The sequence below is a fragment of the Balaenoptera musculus genome, chromosome 21 (genome assembly GCF_009873245.2).
Source record: "Balaenoptera musculus isolate JJ_BM4_2016_0621 chromosome 21, mBalMus1.pri.v3, whole genome shotgun sequence".
In the NCBI taxonomy this organism is placed as follows: domain Eukaryota; kingdom Metazoa; phylum Chordata; class Mammalia; order Artiodactyla; family Balaenopteridae; genus Balaenoptera; species Balaenoptera musculus.
Window position 1 is genome coordinate 6105391 of NC_045805.1, and position 15749 is coordinate 6121139.

The following is a 15749-nucleotide window of genomic DNA, read 5'->3' on the forward strand; positions in this document are numbered from 1 at the left end:
TACATGTTATTGACACATGAGATATTTTAATTATTAATGAGTAAGTGACTTTCATCTGGGGTTCGGAAGATAGAATGAAGTTCTATGAGTAACCTTTAGGGTGCTGATTAGAATGAACTTTTTAGAATACTGCAGTAATCCAAGTGTTAGGTAAGGCAGGTGGAAACTCGTGATGGATCCTGTGTTATATTCTGAAGTATTTTAATTTCATTTGTTGAATGAATGAGACCCATGCAAGGTAAAAAGAAGAAAGCATTACAATTAATATATTTTAAAATAGATTTTATTTTTTAGAGCAATTTTAGCTTCACAGCAAAATTGAGCAAAAAGTACAGCAATTTCCTATATCCCCCCCACCCCGACATACGTACAGCCTCCCTCACTATCAAAATTCTGCACCAGATGGTACATTTGCCACAATTAATGATCCTACTCTGACGCATGATAATCACCCAAAGTCCATAGTTTACCTTAGAGTTCACTCTTAATGTTGTAACTTCTGTGGGTTTAGACAAATGTATGACATGTATCCATCTTTATAGTGTCATACAGAATAGTTTTACTGCCCTAAAAATCCTCTGTGTTCCACCTATTCATCCTTCCCTCTCTGCAACCCCTGGCAACCACTGATCCTTTTACTGGCTCCATCGTTTTGCCTTTTTCAGAATGTCATATAGTGGGACTCATACATTATGTCGTCTTTTCAGACTGGTTTCTTTCACTTAGTCATATGCATTTAAGGTTCCTCCGTGTCTTTCCATGGCTTAATAGCTCATTTCTTTTAGTGCTGAATAATATTCTATTGTCTGGATGTAGCACAGTTTATTTCTCCATTCACCTACTGAAGGACATCTTAATTGCTTCCAGGTCTTGGCAATTATGGATAAAGTGGCTATAACCAAGCAAATAATTTTTTAAAGAAAGCTTCTGATCACTACTTGCGCTAAGATAGTTTTGGGCCATGATGGTGACAACGATGATGCTTGCATATTTTCAAGTAATTTACATAATAACGTAAGAATTTTTTCTGCAGCAAACTTTACACTGTATACTTTTCAGGGCCTACTGAGTTCAGTATTGTTAATGCTGTTCCATTTTGCATTCTTAGTGATAGTATATTCAGGTGTCCATTTGCTTTTTTTTTGACTTGGTATTTTCTCATATTAGAACTGTGGTTCTCAACCAGCGGCTGTTTCCCTACCCCACCCCCAGGGGACACTGAGAAACTTTGGTTACACGACTGGCATCTATTGGGTAGAGGCCAGGGATGCCATTAAACATACTGCAGTGCATAGGGCATTCCCCATAAGAAAGGATTTTCTGGCTGAAAATTTCCACAGTGCTGAATTTGGGAAGTCTTGATTTTGAAATTTGGTTCACATCCAGTCCCTCACTCATCCGTGCATTTGGCTGTTTTGTTGACATTGGCAAATCATCCCAATTGTACTTTTTTTTTTCTCCTTCAGGTGTGGTACCCTGAAGAGCCTAAAGATAAATAGCAAAGATGTTTTCACATCAAACGTACTCATGAGAGCTTTATTGATTCCAATAGAGCAGTAGTTCCTCACACTGGACACCCACTAGAATCTCATGTAGAAATATTGTAAATACACATATGTTGGCAAGCGCAAGGCCTGAGCATCTCTTTCTCAGATTTGCCAGATGATCCTAACGTGTGGTCACAGTTGGAAAGCACTATCAGAGGCTGTGCGCCCTCAGCGCATGTCCATCCAGTGAGACTGCTTGATGACAGTATCTCTAAGCCTGGAGCTATTTCTGCCTTTGATGAAATCTAAAGCTGTTTCCTTTTTTTTTTTTTTTTTACACTCTTTCCTTTTGCTGTTCAAGGGGGGACATGATTGAATTGATACTCTTTAAATCCATTCACAATGAGGAAATGTCATTGAAAACATATTATTGTGAAATGAGGGGCCTCTGAGTTAAGATTTAGCTAAGTACTTTTATATTCTGTGTCTCGAAACGTTAATGAGAAAGGGACCTTATAGACAGTGACCTGAGTGGAACCCGACAGTATACGTTTGGTATATATTTGCATAGATCCATTTTGTTCATTTCACTAAAGTTTGGGTCTGCCTCATGCCTGAATTTGTTCATTATATCATAACATTCCATTCGGTATGTGGCTTATTTTTTCAGTGTTTACATAGTTCATAGACTCAGAGACTCTTGGGAGTCAGGGTCAGCTGGCTCTTTTTCATCAGGGCTGCTAACTTCTAAGATGTTATTTTTATCCGGATTGGTGCACATCTGCTAAAGTTGCCCAGAAAGTCTGTAGCTCAACCAAGTCTGATTTTCTTAGACATCAAGCCTAAGTTCATAGGAGTTCAGATGAAAAACGAATTACCTTCTACAAGTCATTCTCCAGTTAAATACACTGTCATCTCAATAGCTCCATAGTCAAGGAGTAATCATCTATTTTAGCCTTCTTTCAAAGGTTATGAAAACCTTGTCTCCCGTAGTTCTATATTTCAACCTCCCTTCTAAATTTCTAACAATGATGAGAATATCCAGATTGAGATCAAAACAATAATTACATGTTTTTTTTAAAATTTTAAGCCACTAAGAAGTAATTCACAGCAATTTTGTTGAATTTAATACTAACCGTCAACAAATGTATTTTGAGTAAAAACAAAAACAAAACAAGAAATAGGATAACAAGAAGATGCTATTGTGGAAGTCATTTGCATGTTCTGATGAAACGATACTCAAATAATGATGTGATAATGAGATTGCTGGATACTAATTATGAGTCTGGCACCCACTCCCTATCATTTAATGACGGTTTTTTACCATCGAAGATCAACAAGTTAACTAATCTAAACCAAACCAAGGAAATTTTACTGAGATTTTTTTTCTTTGTGAATTAGGAGGAAATGGTCAGCATTTTACTCTAAGTGAGTGATTGATATATTAAACAATGGCTGAAATAAGAAAAGCCACTGAGTCTACTTTATATGTCAAACTTCCACAAGACCCATCCCTCCCTCCTTTCTTATAAACAGGGCCACAGCTGTTGAATTTAGAAAGTAAAATTCCTTGCTGTTCAAGGCAATAAACACCAAATGCAACGTAAATAGGTTAGTCTGTCCATACCTCACCTTTAGACATGAAAAATAATTTTTTGCTGAATCAAGCAACTTCCTCTCTTGGGATTTCTTCCTAAGTAAGATTTACTGTGGACCATGTTTACTGTTAAGTGATTTCATATCTGAGCCCTGTGAGAGAGGTCTGCTAATTTCCAGTTTGTGAATGAGGAAGTGACTCTGAGCCTTAAGTGAGATGTGAGTGATCCAGTCCTCTGATGTCAAGTCCAGGGTTATTTTATTTCTTCCAGTTTTTATTTGTTTGTTTTCACAAAACTCCCCAAACAGATATTGCAGAGTTAAATTTCAGAAAGTGTTTCATCTGAATAGATGTTAATAAGGGCAAAAAATAAGATTTTCAAAATCAGAAGAGTTTTTCAAATGCTCAGAGATTGTTCTAATAAGAGTAGCTTATTTAAGATACAGAGAACAGACTGATGGTGGCCAGAGGTGGTGGTCAAAATGGGTGAAGGGGGTCAAAAGGTACAAACTTCCAGTGACGAAATAAGTAAGTCCTGGGGATGTCATGTACAGCGTGGTGCTTATAGTTAATAATGCAGTATTATATATTTGAAAGTTGCTAAAAGAGGAGATCTTAAAAATTCTCATCACACACACAAAAAAATTCGTAACTATGTATGGTGACAGTTGTTAACTAGACTTATTGTGGTGATCATTTCACAATATATACAAATATCAAATCATTATGTCGTACACCTGAAACTAATATAACATTATGTATCAATTATACCTCATTTTTTTAAAAAAAGTAGCTTATTTATTTATTTAATGCTCAGACAGCAGAATGCATATCTGTCACATTTCTAGTGCAAAGCTAGAAATAATTTATGATAATCATGAGATATTTTATTACATACAGAGAATTTTTACCTAGAAACACGATCAATTTAAATAATTCGTCAGTCTTAGTAATTATCAGACTCTAAGTGAAACATAGAATAGGAAGACAGACTTATATTTTTAGCATCTTTAATTTGGATACTTTAGTGACTATGAACTGCTGCTGCCTGAAATGTAACTGCTTGGTACTCCGATTCAAAAGTAAAGTCTGTCGTGTCTTAGAACAAAAGTTATGCACTAGTCGTCATGAAAAACATTTTCTCACAGCAAAGATTTACTCTATAACGTTCAGCTTTACTACTGTGCCATAACATTATGGCAAATACGAGTCAGAACTGTGGTCTAAGAGTCATTCCTTTCATTGCCTTGTCAAGTAGCAGCAGCAGCGTGTTTCAAAGGGCTCCACACCACTTTGAGTCTAAACCTATTGAATTCTAAGTCCCATCCTGCAGTGAATAGCACCTTCAAAAGAAGCTTTTGAAAAATCCCCTGGGACAGAAAGAAAAACAAGATAGAGAGGACGAAGCCGAAAGCACACTGATTACTCTCCCGTGGGTTCCGAGTTACTAGTTCCCTCCAGAGAGCTGGGTCTGGAGCGGCGGTATCACGTTCATTGTTCCTGAGACTGTGAATTAGCCTGGAGAGCTACAATTGTGAATAATGAAGATGTTAATAAACAGGGCTTTTTCCTCCAAGGAGTTCCATTAACAAGATTTCTTCAGTTTTGGGGTGGTTTCCAAACTTTCTAGAGTCTTTCTCCTTGAGTGGGAGCCCTCTTTGAATAACTTTCCCAGACTGGAGAAGTTCTCATTCTTTTTATTTTCTCCAAACGTGAAATGAAACCTAATTTCCTTATTCCGTAGAGTCCTATCATTCAGGCAAAATATACGTTTGATGGTAGTAGTAGTAATCAGTAATACTATCTAGAATAAAAACTAGCTAATACTTTGTCTGGGCTTCTTATGTGCCAGATTCGATGCTGAATGCTTTTCCCATATCATCTCATTCCAGCCTCTCTACAAGCGTGCAGTGATTGTAATTGTAGATTACAATTGTGATTGTAATTGTAGATCAATTTAGCAGGTATTCTCTTGCAGAGGCAGACACAGAGACATACAGAGCAGCCTAGACTCATTCCAGCTCAGAAGTCTGTGCCTTTAATCAATGTGCTCTAAGGCCCCTGTTATTGCTAAATAAATGTGACATTTAGGCTGGGGACACTGTGAGTGGCATATCAATGCTTGATCAGTCAATCAAAGGTAAAATTAATATGCATGAAAGAAGACTTAGATTTAAAGTTTACAGAAGTCATTAAAAAGGAGGAGTAGAAATACACACTAATATTATGTACTAAAATGACTTGTGAATCATCATATTTAGAATGTTAAATGTAAACACAATTAAGTAGCTTAAATATTTATGATATAAAATCGTGCCCATTTAGTTATAAAGTTATTGACAAGGTTCTAACTCACTGTGCAGAATCCCCTCTAAATTTACCAATTAATGTTTTCTAAAGTTTAAAAAACGTGTGGTGAGATTCTTAAGATAAATACATGAATGAAACAGGCATTAAGATGCAGCTGGATGGGGCTTCCCTGGTGGCGCAGTGGTTGAGAGTCTGCCTGCCAATGCAGGGGACACGGGTTCGAGCCCTGGTCCGCGGAGCAGCTGGGCCCGTGAGCCACAACTACTGAGCCTGCGCATCTGGAGCCTGTGCTCCGCAACAAGAGAGGCCGCGACAGTGAGAGGCCCGCGCATCGCGATGAAGAGTGGCCCCCGCTTGCCGCAACTAGAGAAAGCCCTCGCACAGAAACGAACACCCAACACAGCCATAAATAAATAAATAAAAATTAAAAAAAAAAAGATGCAACTGGATGATCTCTCCCTTTGCACATCAGAACCTCAGTTTTCTGGCAGGTTTCTTCACGTGACCCATGATATTCACCATCTCTCAGCTTCCCAGGTTGCAGTGCCTACCTGGGTTGTAATAATTCAAACCTTTGATATCGAGCTGTGTAAGTTAAGCATAAACTTCTTCTTTTCCAGTAGATTATGTGTTTTCTGTCTCGACTTTTTCTCTGTTGCAGTTTATTATGCTGACATACCTTTTCATGCTGGCCTGGCTGGGAGTCACGGCTTTCACCTCGCTGCCAGTTTACATGTACTTCAACCTGTGGACCATCTGCCGAAACACCACCTTAGTGGAGGGAGCGAATCTCTGCCTGGACCTTCGTCAGTTTGGTAGGTCAATCTCTGGCTGTAAAACAGAACCTCATATGGCTTCTCCCAAATAACTGCCTCTAAAATAGTGTAAATCACTTTGGAACCATCATTGCTTCTTCTACCAAAGAGATAGATGTATCAGAGTCTTCCCGTTTAAGTCATTCTTTTAAAACTGAAATAATTCAGAATTTCAGAGTGATTGGAAGTTGATCTCACAACATGAACCCGCAAACATGTATATGTGAACAGGCTGTCAGGTTGTGTTTCCTCATGTTGGCAAGTTATAATTTTGATTTTCCTGTCCTGATTCCTGTGAACTTTTCCTACTCAGTGTGATGTTTGCATAGTATTTTCATTCTCTCATGATAAACTAGACAATTTGTGAAGTCTGCTCTGAAGATCATCTAAGAAATATGTACTTCATTGTCTTCTGAAATAGGGCAAAAAAAAAAAAAACACCTTAGCATTTCATAATAACAAAACCAAAAAATGTTATATAAATTAGTAGTCCTCTTTGGTTATTTTTATTTAGGGCTAAAACCTCACATAATAATAATACTTTCTTATGTATATAGGGGCTTACAATGTGTAGACCCTGTTCTGAATGGTTTGTATATGTTGGCATGTTTTAATTCTTACAATAATTAAATATGGCAGACAGTGTTATCCTCTTTATAAATGACAAAATTGAGGAACCAGGAGATTAAATTACCTGCCCAAGGTGATACAGCTAGTAAGTGACAGAGCCAGGATTCACCCCCAACTAGCTTCAGTCTGTTCTTAGCTAGAAGTTAACTGCGTCTCCTGTCAAAACAAGTACTGAACTATGAATGTGTAGAGTCTCATCTCACCTAACCTATTTGGAATTCTATCCCATCATCTGTAAAAACATGGGGGCTACAGAATTTATAAAAGATATGCAAATTCACAGGCTCAAAGGGACTTTTTTTCACAACACAGCTATTAAAATCTAAAGAACGTTCTAAATGTTTTTCTCTAATGGGGGTTTCCTCATACTTCAGGCAAGCGGGAAACATTTCAGTAGATGGTATGTGCAAGCCTGTGGCTCTATGGTTATACTGTAGACAGATTGTAGGGTACGGATAGAACTAGTCTATCACCAACTAGCCGTGTGTTCCAAAAGTGTGGCCTGCCCACCCTCTCGTCAGAAGGAGTCCCCAGCCCCCATTGTCTGGCCCAAATGAAAAGCAGGATGACCTGCTCTGTGCATGAGGTTCTTGGCAAGAAGATGATGGAGGGAATGTGGAGAGCTCTCCCACTGGGGAGGTTTTAACTTTGGAATCATGTCCCACGTAAACACAGGAAAAAGGAAACGTCGGCACCAGCTGCTGGATGGAGGTCACTGGAAAATAGCTGCTTGGAAAACCACGGCCCTGACTTCAGTAACCTCCACCCCACACACTACAATGTCTTCCTTTAATTCTGCTGATCTGAAAAATTAAGATTGGCAAAGATGTGACTAGTGTCACAGAGAGGGTTGCCAGGTAGATTACAGGACTCCCAGTTAACTTTGAGTTTCAGATAAACAAGCAATATTTTTTTTAGTCCAGTATGTCTCAAATATTGTATGGGACATAATTCCAGTAAGTGTAAAGCAGGACTATGATTAAAGCTGCTCTTTGAACCTTAGCGCTGTTTACAACATAGTTACCAGGATTTATGCAAGTTTAGCTTTTCTTTGTGACATGGAAGGGAAGGCACTTTTCAGATGTCATGCAACCTTTTACATCAGCCTTAAAGGCTTTCTGTTTGCTCTTAACTCAGAATCTACTGCCTGGATAGCATTTATTTACCCTCCAGATAATAGGTCCTTAACAGGAATCCTGAATGTTCATATACAATCAAGTTATAAACAAGGGCATCAGAATAGAAAAGAACGTTCACTCCCCAAAATGTGGATTATGATGGGTATAGACGGAGACAACAGAATGCCGTGATAGATTGTATGTGGGGTTGAGAGAAAAAGAAGATTCAAGAAGGGATTCATTTTTTGATTGAGCAACTGGGAAGATGGATGAAATGAGACGGGAAAGCCAACCAGAAGAGCTTGCTCAGGAGTGGGGCAGGTGAGGGAGAAGATCAGAAGTTCAGTTTTGACAATGTTAATTTTTAGATGCTTATTAGAAATCTCAGCAGAGTTGTCAAGTAGGAAATTGGATATATGGGTCTCAATTTCAGGAGAGTGGTATGGGCCTGGCTATATGGATTTAGGAGTCTTGATAATGTTTAAAGTCAAAAGCTCTGAGACAGGATGAGATCAGCAAAGGAGACAGATGACTGAGGACTGAACCCTGGGAAGCACCAATGAAAGGGGTCCTAGCGGATAGGAGGAACCACCAGACAGAGATGTTGAGAGGGAGAAGCCGATGAGAGCAGAAAGGCAAAAGCAAGAGACTGTAGATTTTGGAACCCAAATGAAAAGACCATGAAGGACGCAGAAGTCATCAACTGCCTCCAGTTCTGCTGACTGGCAAGTAGAAGGAGAACTGAGTATTCATCTTCCGCTTTAACAATGTGGAGGGTATGGGTGACCTCTATAAGAAAAATTTCCATGGAGGATTGGGGTGAATTTGACTAGGAAGGGTTTAAGTGGAAATGGAAAGAAAGAAATTGCAGACTGAGCAAAGGCAACACTTCCTGGAAGTTTTGCTGTGAACGCTAATAAAGAAATGGGTGAGGAAATGTATGCACAGCCAAGGTGTTCCACGGGAATGAATGAAATCTGTAATAGATCAACATGGAGAAAGATGGCCTTTCCTGGGAAGCTTTCTCACTAATGATGGTTCATTAGTCACGTCTTCCGCAGGTTCTTTTTTACCCCCTCTTAGAGCTGTCTTGGCAAAAAGGGAAGGTCGCAGAGAAGGATCTCTGCATTCGATGTACTGCAAGTAGATTTTTTTTAACTGAAATAATTGCCCAAACTCTTGGCAAAGCAGGATGGTAGCAGCTCCACAGAGATGGACAGTTGATGGTGCGCCTCAAAGCTAAGAAGGTGTGTATATACGTACATATTAAAACTCAATAATATGTGCATATATTATTATGCAGCAAGTGCTAAACGCTTAATTATTAGTTTGCCCAGAACTTGTGAATTTTTCTGCTCATGTATGTATGTATGTGTTTAACACTTCAGGAGTTCTCAAAACAAAATCAAAGACCCATTTTAGGATGAACTTGATCACTTCTCTAACATGAGGACTGTGGCAGTGTATGTGCTTGTTAAAAATGCAACACTCCTGGCAAACAGTCACAGATTCTGATTTTACAGTCCTGTGGTGGAGTCCAGAGATAGATGTTTGTGATCGTTCCCCCAGGAGATTCTGATGCAGTCGGTCCATAAACCAACTGGAGCAAGGGTAAATCGGAGTAAAATTGCAGCTTTTTATTTCCCCTTACTAATAGCACTGTTTTCAGAATTAGTGGAGAAAAACTGCTCCTTTGGGCAATACGCTTTTATAGCCTAACAGAGGCTTTGTACCAGCAGAACACTTTTAGGTCCTGACTTCATTGTAGTCTGTGGCATAGTTACCAAAATAATTCTGATGCCTACACAATGACATTAATGGACCAAACCAATGAAGTAGCTACAATTGAGTATGAAGATTCTGGTGGCTAGATTCCATTGAATTCAGATTGAAAATGTTTTAAATTGCTTGAGGCCTAAATAGTCTTGATCTTTCATTCAGTTTTTTCATAATTATTGTCAAGCAGTGAAAGCTGAGGAACAATTTTTGTTACAATATAACATAAAATGAAAGTCGCTTAGATTTTATCAGCTCAAGTTTCTTTTTCTCTCTCTGGGATCTTGAAGACATTTATAATGTTAAACTGTAATTTTCTCCATGTTGCAGGGATTGTGACAATTGGAGAGGAAAAGAAAATTTGCACTGTCTCTGAGAATTTCCTGAGGATGTGTGAATCCACTGAGGTGAGTGTTTTTACAGCCTTTAATTTTGTCAGAATTTGAGCTTCCTTTCGTTATTTGAGGAATATATAATTAAATCGACATCGGATTTCCCCCTTTTTCTTTCAGAGGCAAGGTCACATACAGTGTGTTGTGCAGGGGGACTAGAAAATAAATATGAGATACTCTGCATATTTCGATAAAAATTATAAGTTTTTTTCTAGGAACTGTCATTTTAATGAAAGTTGAAAAATCATAAAGTTATATTTTAAAGGATATAACATAGCCTTCTGTGGTTATACTGTTACTGGAAACCATCATTATTAATCATGATTTCATCTTTAAAATGAAATTATTTTAAAATGGTGCAGTTGCAAAGATTTAAATAGCTTGCAGGAGAAAAGATATTGTAATAATGTTTTTGGTTAGGTGATTTGTCACGGGTGCACTTCTGTTAAAGGTGGACAGAGTTCTTATTCGTAAGGCAGCAGGCATCCTTCTCTCTCTTCTGTTGTAACCCTGACATTCATTCTGTTTCTCTGTGGTTTCCTTTGCAGCTGAACATGACCTTCCACTTGTTCATCGTGGCCCTTGCCGGAGCTGGGGCTGCAGTCATCGCTATGGTAAGACCTCAAGCTCTGAGGCTTGGTTTTGCACTTTGCCTGTAGAGACGATAATTTACCTCTGATGTCTGAAGTCTATACAAATCGTATGTATTTTAACATCAGTAAAAAAAAAAAAGGGGGGGAGGAGAATGGGCAAATAAATAAGTGAAAAACAAGGTTTAACCTAAAGAAAGCTTATCATTACAATAGAGCTAATATTTAGTAATCAGTTGAAGAATTCAGACACTCCATAATATTGGTACCACTAACCAAAATAAGTAGCATTTTAGATATGAGACTACTATTAACATAAAAAATCATTTCTTTAGCATATAAGTATGTATCAGTGGGATAGTCAAGTAATTTAATCAATTCCTTGACTTATATTATCCTTTTTTCCTCCTTAAATCAGAACATACAGAAGCCACACTGAGTCACTTAGGAAAAAAGGATTAATTTATTTTTCTCCACATAAACCTTGGTAGTCTCATGTCGTGCCTTCTGTATCTAACTTTCTTCAGAAATATTAAGAACAAGTCCTGAAAGTCAGGCTTTTCCTGAGTTTTGAGGACCTACAATGTGCCAGACACACTGTTCCTTCTTTGTAACTCACCGTGAATTCCGGTTTGTTCAAGGGAATGCCAGATGGCAACAATGAACATGTACTCTGCACATCAGTCAGAGCTTTTGCAGCCCGGGTCCTCAGTCCTTGTGTCCTAGAATATAAGTAGCATAGAACTCTAGAAGGTGCCCAGTAAACTCACCCATGGTATAGCCAGTTCAATACGCAAAAATGATGAGTTAATTCTTATTCATTTTCTTATTGGTATACATCTCTTTCCTGTATCATTGTGTCAAAATTGTTTTGTTAATTTCTTAAATTTTGTTAATTTCTTTCTGCTGTCCATCGACTGCCTTAACATACCACAGTAGTCACCATTTAGAATTGACCTTGCATCCTTTATGTCCATCCCTACTTTTCTAGAACCAGCCTACCTCCTGCTTTGACTAATCAAAACTTTAACGTTCTTCAAAAATAGAACTACCATATGACCCCGCAACTCTACTCCTGGGTATATATCCAGAAAAAAAAACCAACACTAGTTCAAAAAGATACATACACCCCAGTGTTCACAGAAGCATTATTTACAATTGCCAAGACATGGAAGAAACCTAAGGGTCCATCAACAGATGAGTGGTTAAAGAAGATGTGGTACATATATATACAATGGAATACTACTCAGCCATGAAAAAGAAGGAAATCTTGCCGTTTGCAACAACAAGGATGGACCTGAAGGGCATTATGCTAAGTGAAATAAGTCAGTCAGAGAAAGACGACCACTGTATGATATCACTTATATGTGGAATCTAAAATGTACAACAAACTAGTGAATATAGCAAAAAAGAAACAGACTCACAGATATAGAAAACAAACTAGCAGTTACCAGTGGGGAGAGGGAAGGGAGGAGGGGAAACATAGGGGTAGGGGATTAAGAAGTACAAACTATTATGTATAAAATAAGCTACAAGGATATATTGTACAACACAGGGAATATAGCCAATATTTTATAATAACTATAAATGGAATAAAACCTTTAACAATTGTGAATCACTATACTGTATACCTGTAACTTATAGAATATCAACTATACTTCCATAAATTTTAGTGTTCTATTTTACTAAATTATGGATAAAAATAATGCCTAACCTTTAAAACTCAGAGAAAGTATATACCTGACAACTTAGTTTCTTTTTCCTATTCATCCATCAAAATTCACCATTTTGAAAACTTCTTTTTCTCTCTCATAGACTACGAGGGAGGGAAAGAAAGAAAAATAAGTGATCTCATTGGTCAGTCTATTCAGGTAAAATCAGGAGCTTCATTACTTGAGTAAGTTTATTACTCAGGAAAAATCAGGAGCTTCCTTTTTGAACAGGGCACTATTCTAGCTATTACGAATGTATAAAATATTCATGATTCATATGACAGTTCTTGCTTTCTTGTAGTTGGCAATATAAAATTCATTGTGCAAAAGTCATTGTATGGAAAATTAACTTGTTAATTAAATCCACAGGTTTATTTTGGGGTTTCCATGAGCCCTCTTTCTGTTGCACTGTGGGTAATATATCATCTCATTAATTCAAGTTCACTGGACTCCACTGTATGTGAGACTGTTTCCCATAGTGGATTAGAAAACATAAATACATAAACATGAAATGTATAGTCTGGGTTTGAGTAAATGAGGACAAAAGGACAGGAAACATCACATAAAGATTAAAAATATTGAATTAAGACCCTTGGATACTTCAGAGTTGAAAGAGAAGAAAGATACTGAAAAAAGGGAGCTGAGAAGACAGTGTCATAGTTGGAGGATTGAGGAAGGAATATATTGTATTTATATTCTTTGTGTTACAACAGAAATCTTCATTCCATTTTGTTGATGAACATATTCTATATAAGTATATAATATGAATATTTCTTTCCTGATAGCAAGGTGTAATGAAGACACAGGACAGACTTCCAGTATAAATTATCTTTGTCTTTGATTAGGTCCACTACCTTATGGTTCTGTCTGCCAACTGGGCTTATGTGAAAGATGCCTGCCGGATGCAGAAGTATGAAGACATCAAGTCGAAGGAGGAGCAGGAGCTTCATGATATCCACTCTACTCGCTCCAAAGAGCGGCTCAATGCGTACACATAAACCACACCTTCCCGTCCTTTCTACCATTCAAATGCATTGGTGATTATCTAAGGGCCATCCAAGCATCCAACCTTTTGAAAAAGAAAATGAAAGTGCTTCTCATCAATGATATGGAGGGTGACTTATGAATCACCTGAATACAATTCTTTGTTGTTTAGCACTTAATTTCCTAATTTGTTAAATTGGTGTAATCAGATCTCTCCTACAAGCTCCTATCCAGCCTTTTTTTTTCTTTTTTAAATTTCTCAAACTCATTTAATAATTCTGTAAGATCAAAGAGACTAACATTGTCAAATGCAGAGATTTCTTTGATTTTTAACCACTTCCATGTGTTATACATTATACCTTTTGCATTATTTCTTATGTTTTGAAAAGAAAAATAGGTTTTTATACTTTTTAGTTTTGATTTCGATAACTAGTTTAACTACAGGTAACCTTCAAAGGGACCATTGTACATTATGAACAATAGACAGAGATCATATCATGATGACCCGAAACATGAAAATCTTGTCTGAAGATCAGTGGCCACATTGCTATAGGCCCTGGCTAATGTTTTCATCAACCTAAGGTGCAATTTCTAAATTTGTAAGAGTAGGTTTAAAAAAAAAAGTGCTTCTTATCTTTGTTAACATTGTATTTTTTCTTGATGTACTTAAAAGGCATTACTCTCTGATTACTCACGTTTCTGTTGTGAGCATGTAGAAACAATGATGCTTATGCATGGCTACTTACCTTTTTAAGATTGTGACACCAGGCTTACCTTCTAAAGTTTAGCATAGAGACTATTTTAACGGAAATAACTACTGTGGACTATTGGCAAATGACCTCTTTGTGATTTAAGCAGTGGCTGGATTGGAACTTTTAATATGTTAATGTGGGACATTAATTACCTTTATGAAGGTGATGTATTAAAAATAAGCACACTAACCCCTCTGAAGTTGTTTTACCTACTTTAAAAAATTTTAATGGATTGCACCTCTGTAAACTATCCCTCAAATTGTGTATGATATATTTGAAAAGGTTTCCATTAATATAATAACTTTGCTTGCAGCCTTCCAATCTATGTCGGTTTACCTGTAGTGTTTTTTAAAGTGTGGTCAGAGGCCACTATACAATGTATCCTTTCTAAGTGTAGTGATATATTTGTGTTTTTATTTCCAGTAAGTCATTTTAACCAAATGTTCATTCGTATTCATTTATAAGACGTACCTATATCAAAAGAATAAAAAAAAAGCAATCAGTATTATTGGACCAAATTTGGTGTTTGTTTTAACCTTAACTCTTCTTTCGGTTATTTCTAATGCTACAAGAATGCTGTAAAGTGTCTTTTAAAATGATATAGCCTGACGAGACTTTTCTGTCAGTGTAAAAACTAGGTAGTATTGTGCACTGATTTGACCATTGTGAAATCTTTTCTCAGTGTAAGTGCATTTCTAATAAAATTTATTGAGTGAAACAATCTTTGTACAACGACTAGTCATGCATCTTCCATAATTTTACAAGTTCTTGTAGTAGGTAGAGGGGTATTACTAGGTTATCTGTGGCATGATTATGCATTCTGTAGTATTATTTAATTAATTTGGGGTTTTGCTTCTTTTTTTTTACACTTAGATTATCTTACTGGTTCAACATTTTTCTGATACATGCAGTATTACAGATATTCAGCAAAAGTATTAATGGGCTTCTTTAAATTCTATATTGTAGTGTTTTGGTTCTGTGTCTTAATAGTTTGTGATGATTTTTAAAACTGTCTTTTAAACTTATGTAATGATGTTGATGATTTTGCCTTTTTTTTTTTTCTGGTATTAGAGTTTGTATTTTCACAAAGAGTGCTTTGTAGCAGGCATTACAATTAATCTGTTTTGTACATAAATGTGCCAACAGCTTGATGGTGGCGTTTTTGAAATGTAGAACAAAGTGCTTGCAAAATGTAATAAATACACTTGTGTACTTTGTGTACTTATTATTAGTTTCTGCAGTGTTTCTTTTTTGTTTTTTTCTCTCTTGTTTTGTTTATTCCTCTCTCTTATGTGTGTGCATTCTTTCCAATGCAATAGATGCTATTTCTTTAGGATGCTTATTGCCTCGGTTGAGCTGACCTGATACTTCGAAATGCAATGAAAATTCTGTGCATGAACCATACCGTGGGAATGCTGAGTGGGGAGAGGGTGGAATGGAGACTGTGGAGGTCATTTCATTTAGCAAATGATAACGATTCCCAGTTTATGCTATTTCCTTGCCTAATGTTTATTGTTTTGTGTTTTCTTTAGTGCTTCATAAACTAACAGAGAAACTAAAAAGACTAATGCAATTCAGAAAGAAAA

General features: G+C 37.0%; 1 protein-coding gene across 2 annotated transcripts in view; it reads left to right on the forward strand.

Annotated features, from left to right (window-relative positions):
- GPM6A (glycoprotein M6A) overlaps window positions 1-15389 on the forward strand; it is a 260268-nt gene extending 244879 nt beyond the window's left edge. For both annotated transcript variants that reach the window (XM_036838928.1, XM_036838927.1), the window contains exons 4-7: window positions 6056-6209; window positions 10064-10140; window positions 10674-10739; window positions 13273-15389. In XM_036838928.1, the coding sequence (XP_036694823.1) occupies window positions 6056-6209; window positions 10064-10140; window positions 10674-10739; window positions 13273-13425 (450 nt within the window). In that variant the 3' untranslated portion in view covers window positions 13426-15389. The remainder of the gene's footprint in view (window positions 1-6055; window positions 6210-10063; window positions 10141-10673; window positions 10740-13272) is intronic.
- Window positions 15390-15749: the final 360 nt, after the last annotated feature.